The sequence below is a fragment of the Phodopus roborovskii genome, unplaced genomic scaffold (assembly GCF_943737965.1).
Source record: "Phodopus roborovskii unplaced genomic scaffold, PHOROB, whole genome shotgun sequence".
NCBI classification, from domain to species: Eukaryota; Metazoa; Chordata; class Mammalia; order Rodentia; family Cricetidae; genus Phodopus; species Phodopus roborovskii.
The window spans coordinates 264,354-281,207 of NW_026126482.1; the positions used below are offsets into that span (position 1 = coordinate 264,354).

The 16,854-nt window shown below is 39.7% G+C and overlaps 1 protein-coding gene across 1 annotated transcript in view; it reads left to right on the forward strand.

Moving 5' to 3' along the window:
* Nucleotides 1-4,854: 4,854 nt before the first annotated feature.
* Nucleotides 4,855-16,854, forward strand: part of Mfsd14b (major facilitator superfamily domain containing 14B) — a 43,059-nt gene continuing 31,059 nt past the window's right edge. The window contains exon 1 of the mRNA XM_051194119.1: nucleotides 4,855-5,108. Within this exon, the coding sequence (XP_051050076.1) occupies nucleotides 4,995-5,108 (114 nt within the window). The 5' untranslated portion in view covers nucleotides 4,855-4,994. The remainder of the gene's footprint in view (nucleotides 5,109-16,854) is intronic.

The following is a 16,854-nucleotide window of genomic DNA, read 5'->3' on the forward strand; positions in this document are numbered from 1 at the left end:
CTCCCAAATAAACACACTTAATACTCATTATAAGTGCGTGGCCAATAGCTCAGGCTTATCCCTACCTAACTGTTACATTTAAATTAATGCATATTTCTTACCTATGCTTTGTCACATGGCTCAGACCCTTTTCTCAGTGTGGTATGCCCATCGTGCTTCTGTCTGCATCTCTCATTACTCCAGACTCCACCCTCCTTCTTCCTAGCAACCTTCTAGTCTGGCTCTCCCACCTAATTTCTTCCTGCCCAACTATAGACCAGTCAGTTCTTTCTTAACCAATGAGAATAATACATATTTACAGTGTACAGAAGGATTATTTTATAGCAATCCAGGTCCACGTGAGTCTAGGTAAGTCCTCTACTGCTGCTGGTGTGTGCGTGTGCGCGTGAGCATGTGTGTGTACATGTTGCTTTTAATGTGGAAAGTGAAAACTTCCTGCATTGGTGGCAAAAAATGTAAAATAGGACGGGTACAGGTGAAAAGTTTGGTGGCTCCTGAAAAAGTTAAACTAGAATTAAGTAGCTAATAATTCTACTCCTTTGACAGGTACTCCCAAGAACTGAAAACTGTGTCCAAACAATACTTGTATATTAACATAAGCACTATGCATAATATACAAAAATTATAAATATGCCCATTGAATATGCACAATTAAATGTGGTATATGCGTTTAATTGTATCGGTTTAAAAAGAAGGAAATTTGACAACTATATGAACCTCAATGACGCAAAAGGATAAATTTGAAATAATTTATTTGAAGTATCTAAAACAATCAAAATAGTAGAATGAGAAGAATGAAAGCAAAGGGAAGTGATACTGAGGGCCAACATAGAAAGATCTGGTGGGGAAGATACCTGGATAAGTGTTGTTGTTACAGGATTTGTAGCCAAGTTGTAGAGGAAAGAGAGGAGGTAGATTTGAAGTAAAGAATCATCATAGGGAAAGGAAACAATATGACACAGGTATAGATGGTGTCAAATGAGGCTGAGAATCTGGCAGAAGTCAGATCCTAAGGTGCAAAGGTCACAATAATGAGCAGTTCTATCCTGTATGAAAGCATAAATGTGACACAATAAGATACCTTTGTTTTAGGAAGGCCTAGCTTGTCTGGACAATGCATGCTTATGTGGAAATGGATCTGAAAGATAAAGACACTCCACAGGTAAGTAATAAGACCATGAGTTAAGTGTGTAGTGAAGAGCAAGCACAGAATGATTTGCAATAAATAGGGCACTGTGGCTGCTTGTATATAGTAGGAGTGGGAAAAAGAGTAGGAGGTAAGTGAGGTATATGCAAGATTTGGACGAGTAATCATGAGGGGGTGGCTAAGGAGGGGTTGACCTACATTAGCAACCATTCCTGTTTTGGGCATAGAGATAGTATCACTCCTATTGTAAATAATGAAGAGAAGGCAATTAGCAGGTGTATCTATTTCCATGATAAAAAAAACTAGGGTGATAGTAAGGGATTTCTAGCTTTTTTACACATTTTGCATGATTGGAGAATTAACTCATTGTTTATCTGGGCAATTCAAAATTCTATCTTTCCTTTCTTTGAGACAGGCTCTCAGTATGTGTCCCTGGCTGTCCTGGAACACCCTAAACTGACCAGGATGGCCTTTACCTGACTCTGCCTCCAGAATACTGGAATTAAAGACATGTATCACCAAGTCCAACCTATCTTCTCTTATAAAATGTTAATTCACTCATTCTGGGAATCTCCCCAGTCCTTTTATGTTATAATTGTAAATAAGTATCTTTCTATGGATTCACACCTATGCTTAAAAAAAATCATAGCTTTCTTTACCATGTCCTACAGATTCTGTAAGATATTAATCAGTGTTCTGAGAATAAAAGTAGTATATACAAGTAAATTTAGGAAGCAATGATTACTATCTCTCTCTCTCTCTGTGTGTGTGTGTGTGTAGAATCATATAACAATTGTGGAAATCTAATAAGAAGAAATAATTTTCACCAGAAGGCAGATTTTTTTCTTGTGTATCATTTCATTACTATGAATTTAAGCTTTGAGTCAATAAAAACCACTCCTGAATCAAATGTGATGTCTGTTAGTGGGAACCATTAATTTTCTAAGTCTATAAGATGCTAACTTATGCAGAATCCTGATATTCATTTGAATTAATACATAATTAATCAATTATTATGGTTTAAATATCATACAACTAGAATCTTTTAAAATTTATTTAATTAAGGGCTAGGAAGATGGCTCAGAGGGAAGGGGTGCTTGATGCTGAGCCTGAATGCCTGAGTTCAATATTAGAGACTTAGGTGGTGAAAGAAGTAAAGCAATTTCCACAAGATGTTCTCTACCTTCATGCATGAGCTGTGGCATACACACACCCACACATATGTAAAATACTGTGCCCAGCAATAAATATAATGTAAAAATACTTTATTAAAAAAAGAAGAGGTAAGGCCAGGTAACATAGGCCTTTAATCTCACCATTCAAGAGGAAGAGGTAGACAGATCGGCCAACCTGATCTACTTAAGGATTTCCAAGATAGCTAGAGCTGCTTAGTAAACCCTGACTCCAAAAATAAATAAATTAGTAAATAAATAAATAAAGAATAGGTCTGTAGAGATTGTTCAGTGATTATGAGCCCACACTGCTCTATGCAGAGGACTTGAGTTTGGTTCCAAGACTGGAGTTCATTTTTCATGCTAGGTGGCTCAATTTCTTGTGACTACCTCCAGAGCATCTATCTGCCTCTTTTTTATGGTCCTCATGGTCACCCCCATGCACTACATATTCACATAATGACACTCAGACTTTCTCAATCTCTGTCTGTGTGTGTGTGTGTGTGTGTGTGTGTGTGTGTGTAGAGAGAGAGAGACAGAGACAGAGAGAAACAGAGAGAGACAGAGAGAAAATTTTCTAACAAGCTAAATATCTTTAGAAAACTGTTATGATAATTCATCTTTGGAAATATATTATTCATTAGGCCTTGGTATTTAACATCCATGAAAAGTTTGACGCTAAGCCTTTAACATATATAATGAAGCTGGGATCTGGGGATTGTGGCTTAAACTTAGAGTGCTTGATGAGTCCTATACCATAATTCTCCACATCAAGGCATCAGACATGGTTATATATACTTTTATGTGTATAAGTGACTGCCCCCTTTCTCTCTGTGTTGAACATGTTGAGCCCAGAGAGTGTGTTGGACTCCTGAAACTGGAGTTATAGATGACTGTGTGTTGCCGTGGCTGCTTGGAATAGAACCTCTGTCTTCTTCAAGAGCAGCAAGTGCTCTTATTGCTGAGTCATCTCTCCAGCTGTCAAGGTTACATTTTAAAACATTGCATTTTAATCGGGATTTTTACAAACTGGAATTTAATTAAGGAATATCTGAAAGATGAGAGGTGAAGACTAGCATTTTAAGCAAATGGTATTAGGTGGTTTTGTGTAGATATTGAGAACCAGAATCAACAAAACATGCATGAAACAGGCAGGAAAATTTAGGCTCAATAAGATATTGATAAACCAGCCCATCTCCATTTTGTTCCTAGGAGCCAAGTTAAGTTTCTGTTTACTATAAAAATTGAGTTTCTATTTCTCAGAGCTGGACTTTATCCTACCCCAGTAAACATTGAATGTACCGTAAACCAGTCCCCCTGGAGGGCTAACTATTTTTGCAAATTTTCTATACCCTTTTGTTCTATAACCTACTTTCCTTAACATCCTGGTTTCACTTCTGAGGCCACACCTATATGAAAAATTCCTCACCCTATGGTTTTGGCCTATATAAAGAGCTTGAGAAATTGGCTTGGGGCTGGTATCATGAACCCTACCTTAGGGAGAGACAGGTGCTGATTTGGTTCTGATGTGTGCCCAAATAAACCTCCCTTTAATTTTACCATAGTTTGAGTCGGTGATCCTTCTCCTCAAATGCGTGAGATTAACAATATAATTTACAAAAATGTACCTGACTTGTTTAACATAGCGTCTCGTCTCCAGTTATATTTAAGAGTTGAGAACAATATCCTGTGTGTGGGATCAAACCTACATCTAGCTCATGGGGAAAATGAGGCAGGCTCATCATCATATATTTAAGACTAGCTTGGGCTATATATGGGGAAATTTCTAGGTTTTTTTGTTTATTTGTTTGACTGATTGATTTTACATGTGTGTATGTGTTTATTGGTGACTGAACCCAGAGCCTAGAGAACACCCTGCAAGTGCTACCACCGGAGCAATATACCCTGTGGAATTTTCTGTTATTCAGCGCAAGGTTGGAGGCTTCTGAAATCTTCTTTATTGCACACCACTTTCCCATTTCAGGATTCCAGATCAAGGTTGGAGACTTCTGAAATCTTCTTTACTGCACACCACTTTCCCATTTCAGGATTCCAAATCTAGGGTCTGTGTATCAGGTTGTCCATTTTTATAACTATTATCGATTATCATTTAGCGGGGAAGGGAAGAACTCAGTTCCTAAGGTGCCCAAAGCCCACATAATATGGAAGGTGTGATGGTATGCACTTGAAATCCTAGCCCTGGGTTGGAGGACACCGGCGATCTCTAGTGCTCACAGGACAGTCTAGCCTAATCAGGAGAGCCTTGGGTCCTTTCAGTCTCGGGGAAAAGCAATAGGACCGGAGTCACTAAGAGATGACGTGATACGCAGACGGGGCGGAGCTTGGTTGCGCTACTTGCGAGGGGTGGGCGTTCTAGGCGGGAGCCGCCTTAGCTTAGTGCTTTGGGCGGGTCGGCTTCCCCAGACAGTTCCGGAGCAGCCAGTGTCCGGGTCCTGGGGTTACTGACCACGATTGTGTAGTTCAGGGTCCTGTCCGCTTTCTGCACGGCTGCAGCCTGGGCGACTCCTCAGCAGCCGGTGTCGCAGCTGGCGCCGCCGCCTGAGTGGCAGGCCCCCGCGGACCGCGGAGCCCATGAAGGCGCGGGCGCCGCCGCCGCCGCTGCGGCGTCGCCGGTGTCTGGGAGCGACCCCGACGTGCCCGGGCAGGACGGCGGCATGAGTACGGACGGGGAGTCTCCGGAGGAGCCGCGGTGGAAGGCGGTGGCCTCACCCAAGGCGTCAGCCATGCCTGAGAAGCGCGGGAGCGCTCAGGCCGCCAGCGGCAGCTGGGTAAGTTTTGGCTGGGCTCGGGCGGGGGCTCTAGAATTTTGGCCTTTTCTAGGAGGAGCAGGTTCATTGAAAAGCTAGCTTTCCTAGTAACTCTTCCCTAGACGAAGCTCTGGGAGATTTTGTTACTGATTCGAGAGCCACCAGACAAGGGACAGGAAACGTAATTTTACTATGTTAGAGTTCTCCGTTGTGTGTCACTTGACAGAATCTTCTGGGCGCAGATTCTGTCTAAGGCAGGTTAGACAAATGGGTAATCAGGAGTTCTTTAAAAACATCATTTGACCCAGTCTCCCCAGTAGCCTACAAGGATGCTGGAGGTAGAAGTGGGAGGCTTCTTTCTTATCCTTCCTCTTCCTCTGGGCTGCAGAACAGAGTGTGGTCTACTGAGAGGAAGCTGATGGTCTCATCTCCTGCAGTGATACTCCTGAAACGACACTTAAGTTGAGATGACTTTGACAGCATCACAGGAAAGCTTATTTTCATTGACCTGGATTCACAGTACGGGCCTTGATCAGTGCCACCTTAGTTTTCTATGGTGGGAAACTAGGCAGAGAAATGTCATTTCTTCAGTCCTAAGTATAAAAAAGGATTTTGGGGGAAGGATCTACTTGGGATCTAAAATATAAAAAAGTGTTGTAGCAAGTTGAGTACAAACTCTTGCTACCATGGGAAAGTTTGTTCAATGAAAAATTGGAGTTTTAAGAACGATATATATGCAGTTAATTTTGCCAATTCTTTCAATGTTTAAGCTTGCGTATTTAATTTCTGTTAAAGAATACTAAGTGGTTACAAGTGCATATTTGATTTATATGAATTCACCTTTGGTAGAGTTGGGAGGTTGGAGAATTAGGAGCAGTATGTGGAATGAAATTTTAGGGCAGTATTGATATATGCAAAAATATGGAGGTAAAGCACAGCTGTGTAGTATTTAGTAAGGGCTTACAAGTCTGCAAGGTACAGGTCTTAGAGTTTTGTTCTGTCTGCATTCTTGTGATTCATTTCCTTGATGTGTTAGACCTAGACTAGAGCTGGTTTCTAGTCCTAATTCTACAAAGTGTTACCACGCAGTGTCTCATGTAAAATAAGAGTGTATTTAAGAAGCATGGAGGGATCATTTTTTTTTTTTTTTTCAAAGCTAAAGCTTACCTGAGGAAAGCTTACCTGGTGGAGTGAGTTGTATAAAATTGTTATTTCTCATTAAATGTGTAATACATCATCTTCCTGCCCTTTAAATGAAACTAAGTTCCCCTTTTGTCTTCCACCAGTGGATGGACAGTAATTACTAACTAGTGGCCAAGCCAGTAGCCTAAGAAGTGTTAACTTTGCATCTATGTGTACAAATTTTAGCTTCTTGTTCTCTTCTTTGTATCTCTGGAATTCAGTTCCTCAGCATTTTTTGCCCCTGTTGCTTGAGACTCTTGTTAATACCAGCCCGCCCTCCTCCACATTGCTGATTAGTGAGAATTAGCAGGTTGATATGATTGTAGTGCCATTTCACCAGGAATGTAGAATAAGAAGTAAACTTCCAAGGAGAAGCATGTTAGCATAGTAATTAGGTGACCATGTTTAGAATTCCAATTTTCCATGTTACTTTGGGTGAGTTATTTAACCTCTAGTGTGTACCTTATAGTATGTACCTCATAGGTTGCGAGAGTTACTGTGACCTAGTTAGTACCTGGTAAGGCCTGAATAAATATTCGGGGATATTCTTGGTATTTCTTTTTTTTTAAATTTATTTTATATAACCAAGTCCATTTAAATGAAAACAAACATTATAGACAATATTTGGGAATTTGGGCGTCGTTCTTTCCAAACTACTTCCTACTAGTAAGGGGCGCTGTCATGGGGGATTCGAAGAGGATTCAGAAATCCTGGCTGTAGTCTGTAAGGCTGCTTTGTCCAGCTGTTTTGAATGTAGGATCACCTCGTACTCTGTTTCAGGCAGCCTGGCTTGATCAAACCACATTAGTCTGGAAGGAATCCACATCTTTTCATTTTCTGTGGAAACAAAAATAGAAATCCTTTTCCCCAGTAACTTGTCCTTGAACTTAAATTTTGGAGTCAAAGCATTTTTTTAAAATTTAATTTATTATTTTACATGTCGATCCCAGTTCCTTCTCCCTCCCTCCTTCCCTCCCTTCCTCCTTTCCTCCCTTTTACCCTCTCTGCCCTCTCACATGCACTCTAACCACCCTCCCCTCCCATCCCCCCACCCCAATTTCATATGTAGGGGAATGCCATCCAGTTGAGGTCATGTAGATCTGACAGGTCATGTGAAGTAGGGACTAGGGCTTCTCTCCTGTCTCTAGATTAAGGCAGTTATCCCTCCATGGGGGATGTGTTCGCAAAGTCCTTTTGTGCACCAGGGATACATCCTGGCTCCACTGTCTGAGGTCCCTTAGACTGCTCAGTCCTTCTGGCTGAGACCCATATTCAGGGGGGCCTGAGTCAGTCCCATGATGGCTTCCCAGCTATCAGTCTAGTGGCCATTAGCTCCTCCTTGTTCAGGTCAGCTGTCTGTATGTGTTTCTGCCGCATGGTCTTGTCCTCTCCATCTGCATCTGGGTTCTAGTTAGACTCAGTGTTTATGTATGGGTGTTTGCTTCTGTTTCCAACAGGCATTAGTTGAGGGCTCCATGGATAAGTTAGTTGTTGATCTCACTCTCCGGGAAGGGCATTTATGATAGCCTTTCCACGGAAGCTCAAATTGTTAGTTGGGAGCAGTCTTGTAGTTCTCTAGACCTTTCTTTGTGTTCAATTTTATCTTCAAACCAAAATTGGCTCCCTCTTTTATGTTCTCTCTTTGTGTCTCTGTCTCTCTCTCTCTCTCTCTCTTTCCTGTCTTCTATTCCTAACCAGGCTCAATCTTCCTGGTCGCACATGTATTCCTTTCCTCCCCGTCGTTTTCTCCTACTTCTCTCTCCATTTGCTGCCCCCCCCCACTTCCCCTGAGCTCTGGGGGACTTGTCCCTTTCCAGTTCTGTGAGGGACTTTATATGAATCTCTTAGAATACACCTTGTATCCTAGTTCCTCTGGTGGTGTGAATTATAGGCTGGTGATCCTTTGATCTAGGTCTAAAATCCATATACGAGTGAGAACATACTGTGTTCCTCTTTTTTTGACTGGGTTACCTCATTCAGGATGGTTTCTTCAAGTGCCATCCACTTGCCTGCGAATTTCAAGATACCATTATTTTTTTTCTGCAGAGTAGTATTCCATTGTGTAGATGTGCCACATCTTCATTAACCATTCTTCAATTAAGGGGCATCTAGGTTGCTTCCAGGTTCTTGCTATTACAAATAGTGCTGCTATGAACATAGTTGAACAAATGTCTTTGTTGCATGGATGTGAATCATTTGGGTATATGCCTAAGAGGGGGATTGCCAAGTCCTGTGGTAAACTAATTCCCATTTTCCTGAGGAACCGCCATACTGATTCCCAAAATGGCTGTATGAGTTTGCACTCCCACCAGCAGTGGAGGAGTGTTCCCCTTTCTCCACATCCTCTCCAACATAAGTCATCATTGGTGTTTCTAATTTTAGCCATTCTGGCAGGGGTAAGATGGTATCTCAAAGTTGTTTTGTTTGCATTTCCCTGATAATTAAGGATGTGGAGCATTTTCTTAAGTGTCTTTCAGCCTTTTTGATTTCCTCCATTGAGAATTCTTTCTTCAGTTCTGTACCCCATTTTTTAATAGGGTTATTTGGTGTTTTGTTGACTAGTTTCTTGAGTTCTTTGTATATTTTGGAGATCAGCCCTTTGTCGGATATAGGATTGGTGAAAATCTTTTCCCAGTGTGTGGGCTGTCATTTGGCCTTGTCTACTGTGTCCTTTGCCTTACAGAAGCTTCTAAGTTTGAAGAGGTCCCATTTATTAATTGTTTCTCTCAGTGTCTGTGCCCCTGGAATTATGTTCAAGAAGCGGTCTCCTATACAAATTTGTTCAAGGGTACCTCCTACTTTCTCTTCTAAGAGGTTCAATGTGGCTGGATTGATGTTGAGGTCTTTGATCCATTTGGACTTGAGTTTTGTGCATGGCGACAGACATGGGTCTATCTGCAGTCTTCTACACACCCTCATCCAATTGTGCCAGCACTATTTGTTGGAGATGCTGTCCTCACTCCATTGTATAATTTTAGCTGTTTTGTCGAAAATCAGGTGTTCATAGGTGCGTGGGTTAATATCAGGATTTTCAATTCGATTCCATTGGTCTACCTGTCTATTTTTATGCCAATACCAGGCTGTTTTCAGAACTATAGCTCTGTAGTAGAGCTTAAAGTCAGGGATGGTGATGCCTCCTGAAGTTCTTTTATTGTATAGGGTTGTTTTGGCTATCCTGGGTCTTTTGTTTTTCCATATAAAGTTGATTATTATCCTTTCAAGGTCGGTGAAGAATTGTGGTGGGATTTTAATGGGGATTGCATTGAATCTGTAGATTGCTTTTGGCAAGATTGCCATTTTTACTATGTTTATCCTACCTATCCAAGAGCATGGGAGATCTTTCCATTTTCTGGTATCTTCTTTAATTTCTTTCTTTAGAGTCACAAAGTTCTTATTATATAGGTCTTTTACTTGTTTGGTAAGCGTTACACCAAGATACTTTATGTTGCTTGTGGCTATTGTAAAGGGTGATGTTTCTCTGATTTCTTTCTCTGCCTCTTTGTCCTCTGAAAAAAATAGGGCTACTGATTTTTTTGAGTTTATCTTGTATCCTGCTAGTTTGCTGAAAGTATTTATCAGCTGTAGGAGTTCCCTGGTAGAGTTTATTGGGTCGCTTATGTAAACTATCATATCATCTGCAAATAGAGACAGTTTGACTTCTTCCTTTCCAATTTGGATCCCCTTGATCTCCTTTTGTTGTCTTATAGCATTAGCTAGAATTTCTAGTACGATATTGAAGAGATATGGAGAGGGTAGCCTTGTCTTGTTCCTGATTTTAGAGGAATCGGCTTAAGTTTCTCTCCATTCAGTTTGATGTTGGCAGTTGGTTTGCTGTATATTGCTCTTATTATGTTTAGGTATGTTCCTGTTATCCCTGACCTCTCCAAGACCTTTATCATGAAAGGGTGTTGAATTTTGTCGAAGGCTTTTCCGCATCTAGGGAGATAATCATATGGTTTTTCTTTTTCAGTTTGTTTATATGGTGGATCACGTTGATAGATTTTCGTATGTCTGTAGTTTTCTTTCTTAGTTGCGTCTTTGTGAGGCTTGGGTACCAAAGTTATTGTGGCCTCATAAAAAGAGTTTGGCAATGAACCTTCTGTTTCTATCATGTGGAACAGTTTGAGGCGTAGTGGTATTAGTTCTTCCCTGAATGTCTGGTAGAATTCTGGGCTGAATCCATCTGGCCCTGGACTTTTTTTGGTTGGAAGGCTTTCGATGACTGCTTCTATTTCATTGTGGGTTACAGGTCTATTTAAGTTGTTTGTCCGTTCTTGATTTAATTTTGGTAAGTGATAGTTATTCAGAAATTTGTCCATTTCCTTTGAATTTTCAATTTTTGTGGAATACTGATTTTCAAAGTATGACCTGAAAATTGTCTGGATTTCCTCTGTGTCTGTTGTTATGTTCCCCTTTTCATTTCTGATTTTGTTAATTTGCATGTTCTCTCTGTGCTTTTTTGTTAATTTGGATAAAGGTTTATCTATCTTGTTGATTTTCTCAAAAAAACCAACTCTTCGTTGCATTGATTTTTTTTTTTTTTTTTTTTTTTGTATTGTTTTCCTCGTTTCTATTTTGTTGATTTCAGCCCTTGAGTTGATTATTTCCTGGCGTCTACTCCTATGGGGTGAATTCGCTTCTCTCTATTCTAAGGCTTTCAGTTGCACTGTTAATTCTCTTATGTGACTATCCTCTATTTTCTTCATATGGGCTCTTAGTGCAATGAACTTCCCTCGTAGCACTGCTTTCAAGGTGTTCCATAAGTTCGGGTATGTTGTGTCCTCATTTTCGTTGAATATTAGAAAGTCCTTAATTTCTTTATTTCTTCTTTGAATCAGGAGTGGTGCAATTGCACATTGTTCAGTTTCCATGAGTTTGCAGGTTTTCTGCTATTTGTGTTGTTGTTGAATTCCAATCTTAAAGCATGGTGGTCCGATAAGATACAGGGGACTATTCCTATTCTCTTGTATCTGTTGAGGTTTGTTATGTCACCTAGTCCATTTAAATGAAAACAAACATTTATAGACAATATTTGGGAATTTGGGCGTCGTTCTTTCCAAACTACTTCCTACTAGTAAGGGGCGCTGTCATGGGGATTTGAAGAAGATTCAGAAATCCTGGCTGTAGTCTGTAAGGCTGCTTTGTCCAGCTGTTTTGAATGTAGGATCACCTGGTACTCTGTTTCAGGTGGTCTGGCTTGATCAAACCACATTAGTCTGGAAGGAATCCACCGCTTTGCATTTTCTGTGGAAACAAAAATAGAAATCCTTTTCCCCAGTAACTTGTCCTTGAACTTAAATTTTGGAGTCAAAGCATTTTTTTTTTTATTTAATTTATTATTTTACATGTCGATCCCAGTTCCCTCTCCCTCCCTCCCTCCCTTCTGCAGGTCTCAGGACCTGCAGAAGATAAGTGTGCTGTAGTAGATGTTTTAGATACCTTATATTCCACTACAGCTTTCATATTAGGGAATAAGGCAAGTAGGAGCCACTGATACATGCTTTTTTTTTTTTTTTAATTGAGTTCTAAAGTTCTGATGGTTTTAACAAAATGCAGTGTTATTTACTTACTGTGAGTATATTATGGAATAGATTTTCTGGCTAAAACAAATTACTTACCTAATAGTTCACTAATTTCGTATGCTCTTGGTTCTTTTTATGTGTGGGTTATGTTTAGAAGAAGTGGGGTCAAGCGGATGCTTTGTTATATTTTTTAATCATAGAGACTTCCTTTCCTTTAGTCTCAACTATTTTTGAAGATGAGTATCCTAAAGACAGAAGTGTGCTTTGGCATCCTTTTACATGGCAATATTCTCTCTCTCTCTCTCTTTCTTTCTCTCTCTCTCTCTCTTTCTGTCGTGTGTGTGTGTGTGTGTGTGTGCGTGTGTGTGCACGTGTGCATGCGTGCACACACATGGGCGTGCATGTGTGAATGCATGTACGTGCACTTGTGGAAAAATGCATGTAACAAAGTTTACTCTCATAACTTTTTAAAAATAGCATTGCTTATTTTCAGTGTTGTAACTCTCAAGAACTTTTTATATCTCACAGAACTGAAACTCTGTCCATTAAGCAACTCTTCATTTCTCACTGAATGTCAGCAACATTTCCTTCAGCCATTGGCCACTTCTACTTTCTGTTTCTGTGAGTTTGGCTACTTTCAGTATTTCATGTTTTTGGGATTACATACTGTACTTTTATTACTGGCTTATTTAAGTTAATGTTTCCAAGATTAATCCATTTTGTAACATGTTTAATATGCTTATATTTGAATACCCTTCTCTCCTGGAACTTGATAGTATGGTTCTTCAAACCATAAATGTCTACAACACATCTACTTTTTTAAAAAAGTATTACCACCCTAGACCGTATTCTTTTTTGTCTTAAATGTTGTATTGATTTATGTATTTGTGAGAGATAAGATTAACAAGCCACAGAAAGGTTTCATAAAAAGTCTTAAAGGTTTCATCTTTTAAAAAACACTTCTTAATTTTTTATTATTAAATTTATTTGAAGGTAGGTTAAACAAGATGTTACTACATTTATTCATTTGTTTTATATCCCAACCACATTTTCCCCTCCCTCCTCTCATCCCTTTCCCTCCATCCACCTCCCCCCCCCCCACCAAATCCACTCTTTCTCTGTTTCTGTTCAGAAAGGGCCAGGCTTCCCATGGGTGTCCACAAAGCATGGCTTATCAAGTTGAGATAGGACTAAGCTCCTTCCCTTGTATTAAAGCAACCCAGTATGGGGAATAGGTTCCCAAAAGCCAGCCAAAGCTTTAGGGACAGGCCCTGCTCTTACTGCTAGGGGTCCCAGAAGTAGACCTAAGCTATACCAAGTTATGTAGGTCAGTCCCTTGCAGGCTCCCTGTCAGTCTAGTCTCTGAGTTCCTATGGGCCCAAGTTGTTTCTGTTCCTTTGTCATGACCTTGACCCCTCTGGCTTCTAACATCCTTCCTCCTTCTCTTCAGCAGGATTCCTCGTGCTCAGCCCAGTGCTTGGCTGTGGGTCTGTGCATCTGTTTCCAAAAGTTACTGGATGAAGGCTCTCTGATGACAATAGGGGTAATCATCAATCTGATAATAGGAGATGACAGTTCAGGCTACATATCCTCTACTGCTAGGAGTCTTAGCTGGGGTTATCCATGTAGATTCTTGGAAGTTTCCCTCCTACCAGGTTTCTACCTGACCCCAAAATGTCCCCTCCCCATCACCTTCCTCCACCTCACAACCCAAACCTTCATGATCCCATCTCCACCTACCCCAAACTACCCAGGAGATCTCTTCTATTTCCCCTTTCCAAGGAAATCACATGCATCCCCCTTTGGGCCTTATTACTCAGCCTCTCTAGGGCTGTGGATTATAGCATGGTTATCCTTTCCTTTATAGCAAATACCTACTTATGAGTGAGAACACACTATGTTTCTTTTTCTGGGTCTGGGTTATCTCACTCAGAATGATTCCCCCGCACCCCCCCCCCCAGGGCTGTCCATTTGCCTTCAAATTACTGATGTCATTGTTTTTAAACAGCTGAGTAATATTCCATTGTGTAAATGTAACACATTTTCTTTATCCATTCTTTGGCTGAGGGGCATCTAGGTTGTTTCCAGGTTCTGGCTATTACAAATAATGCTGCTATGAACATAGTTGAACAGATGTCCTGTGGTGTGATTGGGCATTCTTTGGGTATGTGCCCAAGAGTGGTATAGCTGTGTCTTGAGATAGATTAATTCCCAATTTTCTGAGAAAATGCCATATTGATTTCCAAAGTATCTGTACATATTTATATTCCCAGCAGTAGGGTGTTTCCCTTGCTGCACATAAGCCACCATTGGTGTTTTTGATTTTAGAGTTTGATTCAGAGTCATTTTAATTTGCATTTCAATGATGGCTAAGGATGTTGAACAGTTCTTTAAGTGCATCTCAGTCATTTGAGAATCTTCTGTTGATAATTCTCAATTAGATCTGTACCCCATTTTTAATTGGATTATTTGGGTGTTTTTTTTTTGATGTCTAGTTTCTTGACTTCTTTATATATTTTGCAGATCAGCTCTCTGTCAGATGTGAGGTTGAAGCTCTTTTCACATTCTATAGGCTGATGTTTTATTCTATTGGTAGTGTCCTTTGCCTTACAAAAGCTTTTCAGTTTCATAAGGTCCCATTTATTCTCAGTCTCAGTGTCTGTGCTACTGGTGTTCTTTTCTGGAAGTCGTCTCCTGTGCCAATGCGTTCAAGGTCATTTTCCCTAACTTTCTCTTCTATGAGGTTCAGTGTTACTGATTTTATGTTATAGCCTTTGACTTGAGTTTTATGCAGGGTGATAGATATGGATCTATGTGCATTCTTCTACATGCCAACATCCAGTTATGCCAGCACTATTTGTTGAAGATGCTCTCCTTTTTCATTGTGTAATTTTGGCTTCTTTGTTAAAAATCAGGTGTTCATAGGTTTGTGGGTTTATATCAGGGTCTTTAATTTTATTGATCTACCTGTCTGTTTTTATGCTAATACTATGCTGCTTTTATTACTATAGCTCTGTAGTAGAGCTTGAAATCAGGGATGGTGATACCTCTGGAAGTTCCTTTATCATACACACGATTGTTTAAGCTATCCTGGGCTTTTTGTTTTTCCATATAAAGTTGAAGGTTTTTTTTTTTTTTTTTTTTTTTGAATGTAAACAGTTTTATTCAGAAACAGACAGGTACTTGTTTGCATGACAAAATATAAAACTTGGGTTTACACTATAAAAAAGAATCAGTGAGTATTGTTCTTTTAAGGTCTGTAAAGAATCAGGTTGGAATTTTTGATGGGGACTGATTTCATTGAATCTGTAAATTGCTTTCAGTAAGATGGCCATTTTCACTATGTTGATCCTATTGATCCATGAGCATGGGAGATCTTTCTATCTTCTGATATCTTCTCCAATTTCTTTCTTCAAGAACTTGAATTTCTTTTCATCATGTCTTTCACTTGCTTGTTTAGTTACCCTGAGATATTTTATATTATTTGTGGCTACTGTGAAGGGTGTTATTTTGCTGATTTCTTTGTCAGCCCACTTATCCGTTGTATATTTGAGGACTACTGATTTTTTTTCCCCAGTTATTCTTGTCTTGAGCCCATTCAATAAAGGTGTTTACCAACTGTAGGAGTACCCTGATAGAATTTTTGGGGCCATTTATATATTCCGTCCTATCATGTGCAAATAACTATCCTTTGAGTTCTTCCTTTACAATTTGTATCCCCTTTGATGTCCTTTAGTTATTAGTTTATTAGTTAGTTATTGCTCCAGCTAGAACTTAAGCACAATATTGAATAGTATGGAGAGAGTGAACAGCCTTGTCTTGTTGCTGATTTTAGTGGAATTGCTTTGAGTTTCTGTCCATTTAATTTGAGCTTGTCTCTCAGCTTGCTGCATATTGCTTTTACTATATTTGGGTATTATCATTGTATCTCTGATCTCACCAAGACTTGTATCATAAAGGGGTATTGGGTTTTGTCAAAAGCTTTTTCAGCATTTAATAAGATCAGAGATGATCATGTAGTTTTTTTTTTTTTTTTTTGTTATGTTTTGTTTTTTGTTATTGTCGTTCAGTTTGCTTATGTAGTGGATTACATTGATAGATTTTGGAATGCTGAACAATCCTTGCATTTCTGGGATGAAGTCTACTTGATCATGGTAGATGGTCTTTTTGATGTGTTTCATTGGGTTTGGGAGTTATTTTGAGTATTTTTTCATCAATGTTCATGAGGGAAATTGGTCTGTAATTCTCTTTCTGTGTTGAGTCTTTGTGTGGTTTGTATATCAGGGTGACAGGTCTCATAAAAAGAATTTCACAGTGCTCCTTCTGTTTCTATTTTATACAGTAATTTGAGGAGTAGCTCTTTGAAAGTCTGGTAGAATTCATGGCAGAAACCATGTGGCCCTGAGTGGATTTTTTTGAGGGGGGAGAAGGGATGGGGGGGGACTTCTAATGACTGCTTCTATATCTTTGGGGGTTAAATTGTTTATTTTGTCTTGATTTATCTTTGGTGTCTGGCACCTATCATGAAATTTGTGTCTCCAGTTCACTAACCTTTACAGAGTAGCTGCTTGGGATGGATCAGAGACTGTAACAGGCAGAACACTTTACTTTTTGAGGGTATTTCCACTCTACAGAGTTAAACAATAATTATAAACAAGTCATAAATTTACCAAAAACCTTTAGAAAATAACAGTGTAAAAGGAAACCAAAGAGGAAGTTGAAAGGGAGGGAACACTAGAAAGCCTAATGTTACAGCAAAGCTTTTGCTGAAAGAGTAAAAGTGAAAGATTGTACTGTTATGGAAAGGCCTCCTGCTGTTTGGAACTATGGGAAGGGTGTCCTGAGGGCAAGACCCCTCCACCCCCCCCCCACACATACCTTCTCAACTAAACTTCCAATTGCTGAAAGGAAAAACCATAGGGTAGTGGTTCTCAACCTTCCTAATGCTGCCACCCTTTAATACAGTGATCCCCCAACTGTAAAATTACTTTTGTTGTTACTTCATAACTGTAATTTGCTACTGTATGAATACTAATGCAATATCTGTTTTCTGATGATCTTAG